This window comes from Schistocerca gregaria, chromosome 1, assembly GCF_023897955.1.
Source record: "Schistocerca gregaria isolate iqSchGreg1 chromosome 1, iqSchGreg1.2, whole genome shotgun sequence".
Lineage (NCBI taxonomy): Eukaryota > Metazoa > Arthropoda > Insecta > Orthoptera > Acrididae > Schistocerca > Schistocerca gregaria.
This window is the reverse complement of record NC_064920.1, coordinates 519,690,340-519,706,058: the sequence shown is the minus strand read 5'-3', so window position 1 is coordinate 519,706,058 and position 15,719 is coordinate 519,690,340. Positions and strand designations below refer to the sequence as shown.

Genomic DNA, 15,719 nt, shown 5'->3' with positions numbered 1-15,719 from the left:
CGGTTCCAGACTGTAGCGCCAGAACCGCTCGGCCATCAGCTGCCGGCTACTGAATGGAGGATGATATATGTATCTGGATGTTTAATTCCGAGTGTGTGGTTAGGCAAGAATCCAAGAGCACAGCTTGAATTGCTGCGAGTGAAACGATGAGCAATAATATTCATAGACTCCCTTGTCCTAAACATCTCGCGGCTAATACTCATCTCACTAGACTTCCTGAAAACTAATGGCACTTCTGGTTGACATATTTCTGCCTCTGTCGACATTTGTGAGCTGTTACCGACGCGAGAGTGGCCCGCTTCGAACGCTAACGAATGTCGACAGCAGTTCCTGCGGTTGTCGGTATTGATTGTGACGTCAAAATAACATCACGTTTGTGAAGTGATTGCTAGTCTAATTCTTCAATAGCCAGAGATACATTAAACCAACCATTTCCAAACCGGTGGTGGTTAGAGGCAGTACTAAGCAGAGGTATTCAGCATCATCTCCTATACTGGGAGTGTCTTCCTCTGGCATGAAACAGCATCTTGTGTCTTTCAGCACAAAAAGCACTACATTCAGTTACCTTCACTCTGATCTCTTAACTTGTAAGGATGCTGTGGTATCGTTGCCTGTGCGGATATCCATAGTCGCCTCTGGCGAGCGCAGAGCGCGACGACGCCCGCATCTCGTGGTCGCGCGGTAGCGTTCTCGCTTCCCGCGCCCGGGTTCCCGGGTTCGATTCCCGGCGGGGTCAGGGATTTTCTCTGCCTCGTGATGGCTGGGTGTTGTGTGTTGTCCTTAGGTCAGTTAGGTTTAAGTGGTTCTAAGTTCTAGGGGACTGATGACCATAGATGTTAAGTCCCATAGTACTCAGAGCCATTTGAGCAAAGCGCGACGGTATGATGTGGTTTTGCTTCCGTGGTCCGTATATCAGGCAGTGTCGGCGGCGCGGCTGCAGAACGCAATATTTACAGTATGTTATCGAAGTAATTAAAATTCATGCCAAGGAACTTGTGTGTTTCATATCATTCTTGATGCTTCGGTAATAGCGATTTGTTTGATAATGATTATTCCGAAATCGTGTGTCGGGCTGTGAGAACAACAATCAGCCGTGTCGGACGGTTACGGTACAAGTACCGTGTTCTGAACTATTATCGGTGTGAAACTTAAAAGTCAGTGAGAGACACATAATCAGCTTGGCAAAATATCACGAGCGTACATTCTGTTCGTCCATATACTGTGCCGCCAAATCAACAAACAGCCTCGTCGCGATTGACCAAGCGTACGCTGTAAAAGGTAACTAGTAATGTCACTAGAACGAATTAATGGTAATTACAAGAACTGCAGTACTTGTCTAAATTCAGAGCAACACACTTGTACATCGGATTTTATGTATCTGTGCTCCACGTGTTTGAACTGAGTGATTCATATTTCGACAACACAATAAATTCAGACTGAAGTGCCAATGAATGGGTACGTCATTATTGATATATTAGTTGTGAATACTGCAATCTGAAATTTAAAGTGTCTGATTATACAGAACGTATTTGGATCTTGCCAGTTAAACTTGGATCTCTTTGCGTGGGTGTCTCCAGAACCTGCAAAAATTACGTAACATTAGAGGACCGAATCTTTAGCAGAAGCAGAAGCAAGAAGGCAGCTGTCGTGGGAAAGACAGGTATGTGGGCTTAGGCACGTGGTCGTTAAATATTTACACCTTGCCCCTGTGTTTACATGACATGTACAGTGTTCGAAGTGAGGAGGACACTGAATTTGTGTCATCGACTGAAATCGTCTTATTCAATCGATACTGCAATTCTTACCTCAAAAACTGTCATTCATTAAATAACAATAATGTTCATTTCTATAGCTCGGTTATTAATGAAGTTGCGAGAACGCAATTTTGTTAGTTTCATGAGACTCTTGTCACTGTTCGTGTAGGTGCAAACACATTATATATGTCGTAAGTAGCTGGCGTCTCATCCTGCTTGAGTTAGATAAGTCTGAGCACAGGCAGCTCAGTACCTTTGACAGGATCCCAGTAAACCTAAAACTAGTATCTATTCGAACAATGAACTAAAAAATGTAAATAATGTGGCTTACAGTCTCAAGTAGAAAATCCACCTGATGGCTTAATTAAGTTATTTGTTTGAGCTATAACTTAATTAAGCCATTAGGTGGATTTTATATTTGAGACTTATGTTATTTATTTGAGCTATCGTCAGCAGCTCGTGGTCTTGCGGTAGGGTTCTCGCTTCCCGCACACGGAGTCCCGGGTTCGATTCCCGGCGGGGTCAGGGATTTTTCCTCCCTCGTCATGACTGGGTGTTGTTGTGTCGACTTCATCATCATCATTTATCTCCATTACGGTCGGAGGAAGGCAATGGCAAAGCACCTCCACTAGGACCTTGCCTAGTACAGCGCTACATCGTCCCCTACGCTCCTCGGAGGATGTGGCTTCGTCACCACCATTTGAGCTATGTTTGCAGTACACGTAATTACAGCCACATGTGATGTAAAATGAGGAAATCAAATTATTCCACACTGTTATTTTCACTAAAATGCTTTGGAATTATTTTTTGAAAAATAGAAGAATTACACTGGTTCTAGTTTGGCGCAGAACGTTTTAAAATACTCGTATTTCGACGACTATTTCATGGTACATATATTCATTAAAACCTTTTTATACAAATGTTTCTCTTTTCTATAAATGATTGAAGTGAAACTTCCTGGCAGATTAAAACTGTGTGCCCGACCGAGACTCGAACTCGGGACCTTTGCCTTTCGCGGTCAAGTGCTCTACCATCTGAGCTACCGAAGCACGACTCAGGTCCGGTCCTCATAGTTTTAATCTGGCAGGAAGTTTCATATCAGCGCACACTCCGCTGCAGGGTGAAAATCTTATTCTGGAAACATCCTCCAGGCTGTGGCTAAGCCATGTCTCCGCAGTATCCTTTCTTTCAGGAGTGCTGGTTCTGCAAGGTACGCAGGAGAGCTTCCGTAAAGTTTGGAAGGTGGGAGACGAGATACTGGCAGATGTAAAGCTGTGAGGACGGGGCCTGTGTCGTGCTTCGGTAGCTCAGATGGTAGAGCACTTGCCCGCGAAAGGCAAAGGTCCTTAGTTCGAGTCTCGGTCGGGCGCACAGTTTTAATCTGCCAGGAAGTTTCATATCAGCGCACACTCTGCTGCAGAGTGGAAATCTCATTCTGGAATGATTAAAGTATCTGAGAGACTTTGATTCATCGGTAAAATATCGTAAATATTCTGTTCATGCATAAAAAAGATTCTTGTTAAACAGATTTACGACTTTTTTAGGACATGTCTATGAATACTGAATATCGAAAATATAAGACCGAAATAAGATCAGGTAAGGATTTCATGACTTTAGAGCTCACTGAACTTTACTATAAGTACTGAAATATCAGACTACTTTCACAGTTCACTAACACGAATTTCGATAAAGAGTGGTCTTCACAAATTTCTCCCAGTAGTCTCGTTTATACTAAAGGAATGTAGCAAGAGTATTTTCTAACATCATCTCGCAGTGTGACTCGTAAACTTCGTTTCAGTGAAATTAGAAACGTTAGGATTCAACTCACGGGCAGAAGACGCAGCAGCATCAGAATGAAACGAAGTGGCTTTGTGTGGGCCGAAATGCACGTTTGGTTGCTTAGGACTCGCTGCAAAACAAAGACAGAATGCATTCACATAAATCTAAACATAAAACTACTCGTACATCTACATTTTGTACCACTCCCAAACTACAAATTGTTCTCGGTCAGTTGCCAGCAAAAGCCTTACATTTCCTCTACAAAGAATTCCGATTGAGAGACTACAGACACTTAAGCTGCACAAGTGTGACACTGAATTCGTGAAATATGCGGTATGTGTGTATAGTATGCACGTTTCCTGCAGTACTGCATCTGGACATTCATCGTTTCTAGTCTACCTCGATTAGCATATGAGAGAATTAGATTGATCCTGGCAATATACCGAGAATTTGTAATTTGGGTGAATTACTGATGTATGGCTACACATGTATTCAATAATCTGCCAGAACTAAATTATTTAATATTGCGAAGTTCCTTCCACTGAATTAAAGAAACGATTCTTAACGTCCCTTAAAATAAATTTGTAACATTATTATTTTATTCACATTCGAGACAGAACACTGCAGTATTCCATTTTATTACATTGAACTTATACAAAATGCACATCCTTGACTTTTATTAGGTTCTGCAGTCATGGACTGTGCGGCTGGTCCCGCGGGAGGTTCGAGTCCTCCCTCGGGCATGGGTGAGTGTGTTTGTCCTGACGATAATTTAGGTTGAGCAGTGTGTAAGCTTAGGGACTGATGACCTTAGCAGTTAAGTCCCATAAGATTTCACGCAAATTTGAACTTTTTTTGACTTTTATTCAGATATTTGAGACTTCTTTCTGGGGAATCCGTTGGATACAATTTCTTTAATGTGATACGAAATGCGACATTGTAGTTCTGCCCTGAGTAAAGTAAGTGGCTAATTTCAATTCTTTGATAGACCCTTGGGTATCTTCTCTATCTAAATAAAAATATTTCCTATAAATGTTTTCTTTTACTTTCTCTGGTCCACTGGGACCGCTTTTTGTAATTATCTGACCGAACTAGCAGGAATTACCCAACTTACAAAAATCAAGGCTACTAAAATGCTGCACAGAAGTTCACTAGTTTCTCGAATTCAGGGGAGAGTGTCCAAGGCGTAGTGAAATATCTGCCCTAAGAAACATTAGCAGAAAAATTTAGAGTGAATTCACGTCTACCTTATTAGCTACAGATAAATCATTTTAGAAATACAAAGTGCAAGATGGCACTTTCAGACTCATCTCTAAAGTTCCGTTCTCAAGTAGGGCGTTGGAAAACATCTTCCTGTGCCATTCCCCATATTTATTGCGATGGACGTTCCAACCAGTACAGGTGAGAGGTAAAAGCTTCGGTGTGAAACTGCATGAAAAGATTTCGCAATTGCTCTACTACTTTTAATCTCAACTCACCTATCACATCAGCAACACACTCTCCCGTATATGACCACGAAACTATAGCAACAATACTGAGGAAACCGGTTTCGAATGCCTGATGTCCTAACATATTGTCGTAAACATATACAACTTTCTTGAAGAACTTCAAGAGCAGCTTAATAATAACGTTTATGTGGAAGTATGAGCGGTTACTGTTTCGAGTATCTGTCCCTGAATGAAAACGGACTGATATTGTAAAGATATTACGATGAGTAGTCAACCTTGCCATCCACTGCATCAAGACTAGCAGAATAGAGCTGTGTCTTAGACGTAGAAATAGGGAGGGAGTGGGAGAGAAAGAGAGAGAGAGAGAGAGAGAGAGAGTTTGGGGACAGAGAAATTGAGTTTGAGAGTAGATTTATTAGAAAAATTGTAACTAAATGCCAGTTAAATTTGAATTTCTCGACAGTCTACAACAATTATTTTCAATAATAACGCTTTATGATATTTCCCACGCTTCATACAAATATATATTCAAACATACACTCTTCCTTTGGATGGAGTAACTTGTCATGTGAAGTAGAGTAACCAGATATATCGATATTTTGTTAGTACATCATGGCCGAGCAAACACCGGAATCAGCCACAAGCGTGAAATGTGCAATGAAATCCACAGGAAGGGATTTGACGTGGGACGACCCCTTGGATCTAGTTGCAAGGCTGGAGAAAGTGAGAGTAGCATTTTGTGGAAGAATAACAGGGAATTGCAAGTCGTCTAGGAAGGAGATGACGTGCCGATTGTTGAATCACTCCATCTGTATGGGTCGCTGCCCATCTTGGGTTAAAAAAAGAGATAAAGAAAACTGAGAGCCTCGTGTTCTTCATGGGTTTATTATGTTAGTCGAAGAGCACCAGAGTAATTTTCAACGTGCTACAATGAGAAATCTTATGCTTAAAATGCCATACGTTGGTTTGCGGAGTACTGATGTAGATCAATATGCAGTAAGAATAACATATACAGATTACAGTCTTCAACAAATTCCCCCTCTGTTTGGACTCTCACAGACAATAATAAAGAAACGAATGCGTTTACCATTACTTTCATTTCACGCTGTTTGATATTTAGCCTTAATATGAATCAAATAAAAAATCATTAACGAGCAACTCACCCACAGCAGTGGGGCAGCACGCAGATGAGGATGGATCCAAAGTCATGAGCAACGCTGTAAAACAAAAGCAGACGACATGCGTGTAAGTCTGAACATAAAATTACAAGCGCTTTAATATTCGTTTACATCTTTAAAAACTAAGATTTTTTCTTAGGCTGTTACTAACATAATACTATCAGTATCTCCACACTAAGAAGTTCTGACAGACCGCCGGCATATTTACATTGTTCGAATATATGTCAAAGTATCCACATAAGAAATATATGTAAATAACGTATACCGTTCCAGGTTCCTGCAAACACAGAACAAAGTGACGTGTATCGTGTGTCAGCAGGTAATGTGGCTTGTAGCAGCCAACGGTAAGAGCACTTCGATATTGTGAGCCCAATTCCCAATTTCAGAATGAGATATTTGAATTAAGATTCAAAAAGCCTATAGATATAAAGAGTTTCCAGCCAGGCACCACATAAGCATCAACGAGTTAAGCGCTTCAGAAACACCTGTACATACATACACAGAAATTCCATTTATTGCAAAAATTTTACCAATAGTGGCTTTACACATGCTTGGTTACAGGGCACCATTTTCTCAGGCGGATCTGTTTGTCAACGAATCAATCTTGCATATATAGAGAGCAGACCTCCTAAACGTCTTAAAACATACAAGGTTGCACAACATAATAGTCAGAAATCACGCTAATGGATCGACATAGTGCGATTACTGCAAACAGAATAGTATTAACCCATCTTCTGCGAGTCAACAGTAACAGAGATCAGAACATGACACATTATTTGCAAACTGTGCAGATTCAGTACATTCGCAAGTAATTTAAAATTGCAGGACGATGATCCTCGCCATGGTCTCGGATTGCGTTCGTCGTTTAGACCAACATTTTATACAGCGTTTATTCTCCCCAACATTTTATGCAGCTATTATTCCCCAAGACATTCAATAGTATCAAGATTTCTCTCCCTCCTATATAAACCGAAGTAATTTTTTTCCACGGCCCTTTAACAAGATAAATTTGCCGTTTACTTTCATTTGGATCAAGGCGATATGCCAGAACTAAACTATCATCTGGACTTCGTCCCAACGCGAGGAGCTACACTGACGAGCCAAAACATTGTGGTCGCCCGCTTAGTAGCGTGTTCGTCCACATCTTGTCACGTACTACGCACAAATTACCACTCGGTGGTTTGTGGACTTGGAACGGGAGGCCGATAGCGTCATAGACGTGCTCCATCGGGTTCATATCAACGGAATCTAGTGACCAAGACATCATCATGAGCTCACTACCACACTTGCCGGCCGGTGTGGCCGAGCGGTTCTAGGCGCTTCAGCCTGGAACCGAGCGACCGCTACGGTCGCAGGTTCGAATCCTGCCTCGGGTATAGATGTGTGTGATGTCCTTAGGTTAGTTAGGTTTAAGTAGTTCTAAGTACTAGGGCCATCACAGAAGTTGGGAAGGAAAACATAGGTACAAAGAAGGTAGCTCCGAAGAAACCATGGGTAACACAAGAAATACTTCAGTTGATTGATGAAAGGAGGAAGTACAAACATGTTCCGGGAACATCAGGAATACAGAAATACAAGTCGCTGAGGAATGAAATAAATAGGAAGTGCAGGGAAGCTAAGACGAAATGGCTGCAGGAAAAATGTGAAGACATCGAAAAAGATATGATTGTCGGAAGGACAGACTCAGCATACAGGAAAGTCAAAACAACCTTTGGTGACATTAAAAGCAACGGTGGTAACATTAAGAGTGCAACGGGAATTCCACTGTTAAATGCAGAGGAGAGAGCAGATAGGTGGAAAGAATATATTGAAAGCCTCTATGAGAGTGAAGATTTGTCTGATGTGATAGAAGAAGAAACAGAAGTAGATTTAGAAGGGATAGGGGATCCAGTATTATAATCGGAATTTAAAAGAGCTTTGGAGGACTTACGGTCAAATAAGGCAGAAGGGATAGATAACATTCCATCAGAATTTCTAAAATCATTAGGGGAAGTGGCAACAAAACGACTATTCACGTTGGTGTGTAGAATATATGAGTCTGGCGACATACCATCTGACTTTCGGAAAAGCATCATCCACACAATTCCGAAGACGGCAAGAGCTGACAAGTGCGAGAATTGTCGCACAATCAGCTTAACACCTCATGCATCGAAGCTGCTTACAAGAATAATACACAGAAGAATGGAAAAGAAAATTGATAACGCGTTAGGTGACGATCAGTTTGGCTTTAGGAAAAGTAAAGGCACGAGAGAGGCAATTCTGACATTACGGCTAATAATGGAAGCAAGGCTAAAGAAAAATCAAGACACGTTCATAGGATTTGTCGACCTGGAAAAAGCGTTCGACGACATAAAATGGTGCAAGCTGTTCGAGATTCTGAAAAAAGTAGGGGTAAGCTATAGGGAGAGACGGGTCATATACAATATGTACAACAACCAAGAGGGAATAATAAGAGTGGACGATCAAGAACGAAGTGCTCGTATTAAGAAGGGTGTAAGATAAGGCTGTAGCCTTTTGCCCCTACTCTTCAATCTGTACATCGAGGAAGCAATGATGGAAGTAAAAGAAAGGTTCAGGAGTGGAATTAAAATACAAGGTGAAAGGATATCAGTGATACGATTCGCTGATGACATTGCTATCCTGAGTGAAAGTGAAGAAGAATTGAATGATATGCTAAACGGAATGAACAGTCTAATGAGTACACAGTATGGTTTGAGAGTAAATCGGAAAAAGACGAAGGTAATGAGAAGTAGCAGAAATGAGAACAGCGAGAAACTTAACATCAGGATTGATGGTCACGAAGTCAGTGAAGTTAAGGAATTCTGCTACCTAGGCAGTAAAATAACCAATGACGGACGGAGCAAGGAGGACATCAAAAGCAGACTCGCTATGGTAAAAAAGGCATTTCTTGCCAAGAGAAGTCTACTAATATCAAATACCGGCCTTAATTTGAGGAAGAAATTTCTGAGGATGTACGTCTGGAGTACAGCATTGTATGGTAGTGAAACATGGACTGTGGGAAAACCGGAACAGAAGAGAATCGAAGCATTTGAGATGTGGTGCTGTAGACGAATGTTGAAAATTAGGTGGACTGATAAGGTAAGGAATAAGGAGGTTCTACGCAGAATCGGAGAGGAAAGGAATATGTGGAAAACACTGATAAGGAGAAGGGTCAGGATGATAGGACATCAGCTAAGACATGAGGGAATGACTTCCATGGTACTAGAGGGAGCTGTAGAGGGCAAAAACTGTAGAGGAAGACAGAGATTGGAATACGTCAAGCAACTAATTGAGGACGTAGGTTGCAAGTGCTACTCTGAGATGAAGAGGTTAGCACAGGAAAGGAATTCGTGGCGAGCCGCATCAAACCAGTCAGTAGACTGATGACCAAAAAAAAGTTCTAGGGGACTGATGACCTCAGAAGTTAAGTCCCATACTGCTCAGAGCCATTTGAACCAGGCGTTCGGCCATAACAATCTGCCCTTAGTCATACTCGTTTACGTCGGTAGATATATCGCCATTTGTGGTCTTTATCGTCACTGAAATGATTCGTTTCTTGTCTCTGCTACGCTTATGCAGGTTTCTTACCGCGTCACATGCCTGTAACATCACCAGGTGGTATTAAATGTTGCAGTGTGCAATGTACACAGACCACTTGTGTAAAACATTGATATCTTTTATAAGTTTTCAGAATAAAGGAACTTTGGTCTGAGACACAATTCCAAAGTAATATTTATTTCTGTGTAATTGTATGTGGTGTGCGTGAGAGAGAGAGAGAGAGAGAGAGAGAGAGAGAGAGAGAGACAAAATTTCCGACATACCGTGCACTGCTGAGACCAACGCAGTATGTGTCGGTATTTCCTTGCGTCGATTAACGGAGTTTTTTTAGTCACATTATGTTTCTGATTTAGTAAAAGAAAACAACGCGAGACCCTCTATACAAAATATTCCAAGTCTGTGGCACACCGGTACAGTGAATGTTTGAAGAACTTTAATAGCAGTGGAGTAGTTAGTGAATTGCAGTCCACATAATAACCTTCAGTCACAATTTTTTTGGGTCTATCCTCAAGTGCAAATCTCTAATACATATGTGCTAAACCAAATATGTGATCAACAAGACAGAAAACAATTTGGTAATACTACACAATGCAGCCAATCATAAGATCCTAACTCTATTAGAACAATTGAACATACACCTACACAAAATCAAAAATCTCTTATTTTAGTAATACTTTAAATACTTATTTTAAATTTATTCCTTGCTTATGTCAGCTTCTTAAAACTCAGATCTCAGACACTATGTGATAAACATCGTATTTGATCACATCAGGTTAAACTACATCTGTGATGTGTTTTTAAACAGTTGTAAACAACTGAGTGACACGATGTGAGACGACAGTATAGATAAAACAACTTAAGCTTAGCTCAAAAACGAAAATGTTCTTCCTTATTTGTTCCATAAATTTTTCACTGTTTGTTACACTGATTCTCACGTATTTAAGGACTCCGTTCACGAAATACGAAACCTAACATATAACTACCTCATACAGGAAAATGCATTTCACCTCATTCAAGAGCAAATGTGAATTACATACTAGAGGATTTGCTCTTGAAGATGGAACAACAGGATTCAAAATGCATCGTGTAATTTAACAAATCACGAAAAAAATCGTAACTGATTACATTACTGTTCGTTTAATTTGGACATCATGGGGGAGGTACTGACTGAATGAAACTACGAGTTGTGACATGAGGCGTGCTCAAAGGACGAGCGACAGGCAAAGCAGATTTAATTTTGCAACATGTTTCGTCTGCAACTTTCTGAAAAAAAATAATTGAGTGACAGACAGCTATGTGAAACTGGTATAGGTTGAAGATTAAAGCAAAAGTTCCACATTTCACGTGATTGTTCAGTGCTCCTAACAAATGCTTATCCATTGTTGCGTACAGTGGGTCACCGGGGAAACTAAGGCAATGAAAAATAAGTTACTGGGATGCAATATATCTTCTAATTCGATAATGTGGCTCAACATACGATGTGCAAATGTAGATTAGCAAAATGAAGTCCGAAGTTAGGACATCGGGATAGTCCTGATACTTCCCTTTGAGCGAAATCTATCACATCCCTGTGATAAGTATCAGCCTTACTTGGCCATTTGCTTTTCCCACTTGCTTCCTGTTTGGGAGTGTTCTCAAACTATCGGAAAGAAGTGTATTTGTATTTTTTAGGTGTTTTCTGGGGAGGGCGGACTGTGTGTTCCTCGCACAATGGAGACTCCCCTTCCCTTAATACATGTAGATGACTCAGTGTCAGATGTCACTCACATACTCTTTTTCTGGCAGGGTAAGTGTCTGCCGCGCTAGAATTTAACTGGAATGCGCTGGAGAAGGCAGACATCTAAATGACAAAGGCGCACCGGCCACTCCAAATCGGCGGCGGAAGTGGAGTTTGTTTGTGAGAGTGTGGGTGTTTTTCGTAACCTGATTAAGATGCTTCGAAAATATTCCCAGTGGAACGGAAATGTGCGAGCACTCCGTCACGTGTCGAGGCCTAACGACGAGGCTACAGCTCTGAATGGGTGGCTAGTGTTTTACAGCGGTAGTGACTGGCGCCCACCAGAAGAGTGTAGGGGATTTGTGGGAACAGTTGTCCTTTCTCTGACAGGCCAACGTAGCCACGAGCCCTGGTTGGTTGATGCGGATTGTGGCGGTCTCTTTTTTCAGTTGGACGCCGGAATTAGAGCGCCGAGTTGAGTCGACAGTCAACTTGCGACGAGCATTGGAGATCCGAGACTGCAGCCGTACAGAGATGCGGTTGCAAGTCTGGTGCGGTGAAGACTGGCAAGTATTGTCGTTTTGGTGTACGAATGTAACCGAGACTGGCACCGTGTGTATTTTAGTAACTTTGCCAGTATATTTATTCATTTTTAACAGATGCAATACAGAGAGCACTTGCCCGCGAAAGGCAAAGGTCCCGAGTTCGAGTCTCGGTCGGGCACACAGTTTTGATCTGCCAGGAAGTTTCATATCAGTGGACACTCCGCTGCAGAGTGAAAATCTCATTCTAGATACAATACACTGTGACCAAAAGAAAGCGACTGCAACCCAGATAACATGGGCACGCCAATCTGAACTCAGACCTTACTGCAGAAGTACGCTGTAACGTTACGCGTATTTAGTGAGCTAACGGTTGCTCAGTATTAGTATGCGGTAAGGTGGATTTGTTGTTCAGCTAAACACTAGCTGACCTCGGCTTCAGGGTGATCCGCGGAAGTTGCAGCTTCTGGCTAGGTGGCTATACGAGTGAGTCCAGGTACAAAGACTAGCAGGAAAGGAATGGATGTCGGAAAATACCAAACTGGGAATTTGGACGGCCCAAGCCTTTGTGCAGAATGTGCAGAATGTGCTTCAGAAAATGGTGGAATGTAAAACACACTTAAAGATGGCCAAGTTACAGCTCTTTGAGTTTCGACAACAACTCACATCGCATATTAATGCAAATCTGAATTCATCTACGATCTGAGAAATAGGAGGCACATCCAATTAAAAGAATATTACATTAAATTTAAAACCGTAGAAGTTAATATCTCACAGCGAATGAACATTTTCACAGTGACCCTATGAATTAACAACTTTCAATCGCTTTATGCTGTTTCAAGAAACGTTATCTCAGATGACAGAACTGCACTGTAGCTATGATACCTGAAAGCTACATATCCGTATCTAAATGATAATTAATTGAAACCCTCAGCTGCCGATAGATGTTGCTGATATACCTCGATGGGGACAGCCGAAAATATGTGCCCCCGCCGGGACTCGAACGCGGAACCTCCTGCTTACATGCCGACTCTCTATTCATCTGAGCCACCAAGGACACAGATCAGTAGCGTGACTGCAGGGACTCATCCCTTGCACGCTTCCAGTGAGACCCACATTCCCAACTGTCCACAATCTACATACGCAATGCACCTAAAAGATATTTGGCCACCCACTCATTACTCGCGCACTCTGAAGTGACGATTCCCGTAAGAGTTCGGACAACCTGTGCGCATTCGCACAGACGAAGGTCAATGGCTGGGTAGCCTTTAACTATATATATGAAGACAGTAACTGTTGTTGAAAGAACATATGCCATGATAACCGTGCAGCTTCTGTAGAATAAATGATAATTAATTGAAACCCTCAGCTGCCGACAGGTGTTGTTGACATATCTCAATGAGGACAGCCGAAAATGTGTGCCCCGACCGGGACTCCAACCCGGGACCTCCTGCTTACAAGGCAGACGCTCTATTCATATGAGCCACCGAGGACACAGATGAATAGCGCCACTGCAGGGATTTATCCCTCGCACGCTCTCCGTGAGACTCACATTCCCAACTGTCCAGAATCTACATACGTAATGTACCTAATAGACATTTGCCCATACACTCATTACTCGCGCACACTAAGGTGACGATTCCCGTAAGGGTTCGAGCAACCTGTGCGCAGGCGAAGGTCAATGGATGGGTAGCCTTTAAATATACATATGAAGATAGTAACTGTTCTCGAAAGAACAGATATCATGATGACCGTGAAGCTTCTCTAGAATAAATGATAATTAACTGAAACCCTCAGCTGACGACAGGTGTTGATATATCTCGATGGGGACAGCCCGTATCTGTTTTATTTGTTGATTTAAGACGTCTTTTATATCATTTTCATTATGCAAAACGTTTGTCAGAACATTGTGTTCTCCACATTTACCCAGATAATGAATACGGTATGAATACCTCACATACTGTCATACTTGTGTAGTTATTTGGTGAACAGTTTAATATTTTGTCCATAACTTTATCTAAATGTTGATTGAAAGACTGCGCTAATTTAAAAGTGTTCAGTCGCATGTGTCAGCAGACACTAAGGTTGAAAAGAGAACCAAAAAGACATCTCTGTCAAGAAGGCATAAACTATTGTTTAAATAATATATAACGACAATCCCTTGTCATTCAACGTGAGCGCACATGCACAGCAATACTGGCCTATTTATTTATGGGTAAACTCTTATTTATAATTATCGGAAATTATTTGAGTATAGCAGAATGTTTATAACATTTCTTTACTTAAAAACTGTTGTAATATATTAGTTTAGTGCAGGAAAGTGGTCAAGATGAATCAAATCATGTTGTAGAGCTTAAGGACGACGTAGATTTGTTGGGGACGGCCTTCATTCAATGGAGAAGCAAACAGTAGCGGAACACTACGGGAGACAAGTGGAGGTCGGGACTTATCCAGTGTTGAGGTGAAGGGAGCACTTCTGGACACTTTTACGTTTGTGCTGGAAGAAGACAGACCTACCTACGGTAACATTCGTGACCTGGATGTATGGGTGATATAGTCTGGGGGTGAACAGCCGCTATGACACATTAACTTTGGAGGACTCCTTATGTCGAGTTCTTGAAGGAGGGACACCTACCTGTAGTAACCCGCATGATTCGATCGTGGCGGTGTTTGATTCTGGGGGATGAATGGCCGCCATCGTACTACTGAAGTGACTTTGTATTTCGAGAAGTCGGAATATGCTCCAGAGTACGACTCTAACTTCTTCCGCTTTGATTTACAGAACTGAGAAAAGTCCGAGTATGAGTTACTATTCTTTGTATCGTATGTGTTAATTTGTGAATTATCATGATGAACTCTGAACTACTTTGAGCTGGCGAATCTTTCGTGTATTGTGACCACGAAATGGACTTAGTTTTTGCGAGTCTTTGATGACTATTTAGACTGACGCGTTTGCTACCATTCCCGTAATGCTCTCAACGTAACTTTACTGTATTCGATAAGGGTATTTACGGTCTGTATTTTAAATGAATATCGTGCGTCCACTTCCCATTTATTTGACATGTCCTTTCTTGAATACAAATTATTCATCGTAATTCTCTGCCGCCTTCATCAATTACAGACGTTAGAACAGGACCGTTTTTATTAAATTATTTGTTTAACTTTATTTTGTATTTCTGTGTATCTTATTAACTTACAGTTCTAGCCAATGCATAGACTATTTGACTATAGGATGACAGCTACAACATATTATTTGCAGTGAATTAGATGCGGGGAATGAAAGCAGATGTGCACGTCTCGAGTTATTCTTTTTAAACAGAGCCATGCATGGCCCAGGTGCCTAAATCACGAGCAACTGCAGGTAAAGACGCAACTGGTTTGCTCATATGGACTATTGCTGGGGAAGGCCACCTACTCAGGAGTATCGTCGCAACTCCTTGTAAGAACCGGAGAGATAGGCTGGCTAGTTATTTCTGAATTGTTTGCTACACTTTATGATTCCGTTGTTAACTATGTTTCATAAAAATTATTTCTTTATTACCTGTACTATACTTTCCGCCACGTACTTAATTATGAATTGCAGAGTAATCATGTAGATATATTTTGTCATGATGTCCGTTTTTATAGTGCAGTGTATTACGGAAACTCAAGAGTGTAAGTAGGCTGTTTAGTTTTTATGTTGGTAACGTAAAGTAGAGATCTGTATGAAAATCACTGGATGTGCTGTGGGCAGTCTGTGGCTG

The 15,719-nt window shown here is 41.5% G+C and overlaps 1 protein-coding gene across 1 annotated transcript in view; it reads right to left on the bottom strand.

Annotated features, from left to right (window-relative positions):
* Positions 1–15,719, bottom strand: part of LOC126355911 (inter-alpha-trypsin inhibitor heavy chain H4-like) — a 330,715-nt gene that overhangs the window by 30,935 nt on the left and 284,061 nt on the right. Inside the window, exons 15-16 of the mRNA XM_050006473.1 lie at positions 6,145–6,198; positions 3,583–3,663 (exon numbers count right to left, since the gene is read on the bottom strand). Of these exons, the coding sequence (XP_049862430.1) occupies positions 3,583–3,663; positions 6,145–6,198 (135 nt within the window). The remainder of the gene's footprint in view (positions 1–3,582; positions 3,664–6,144; positions 6,199–15,719) is intronic.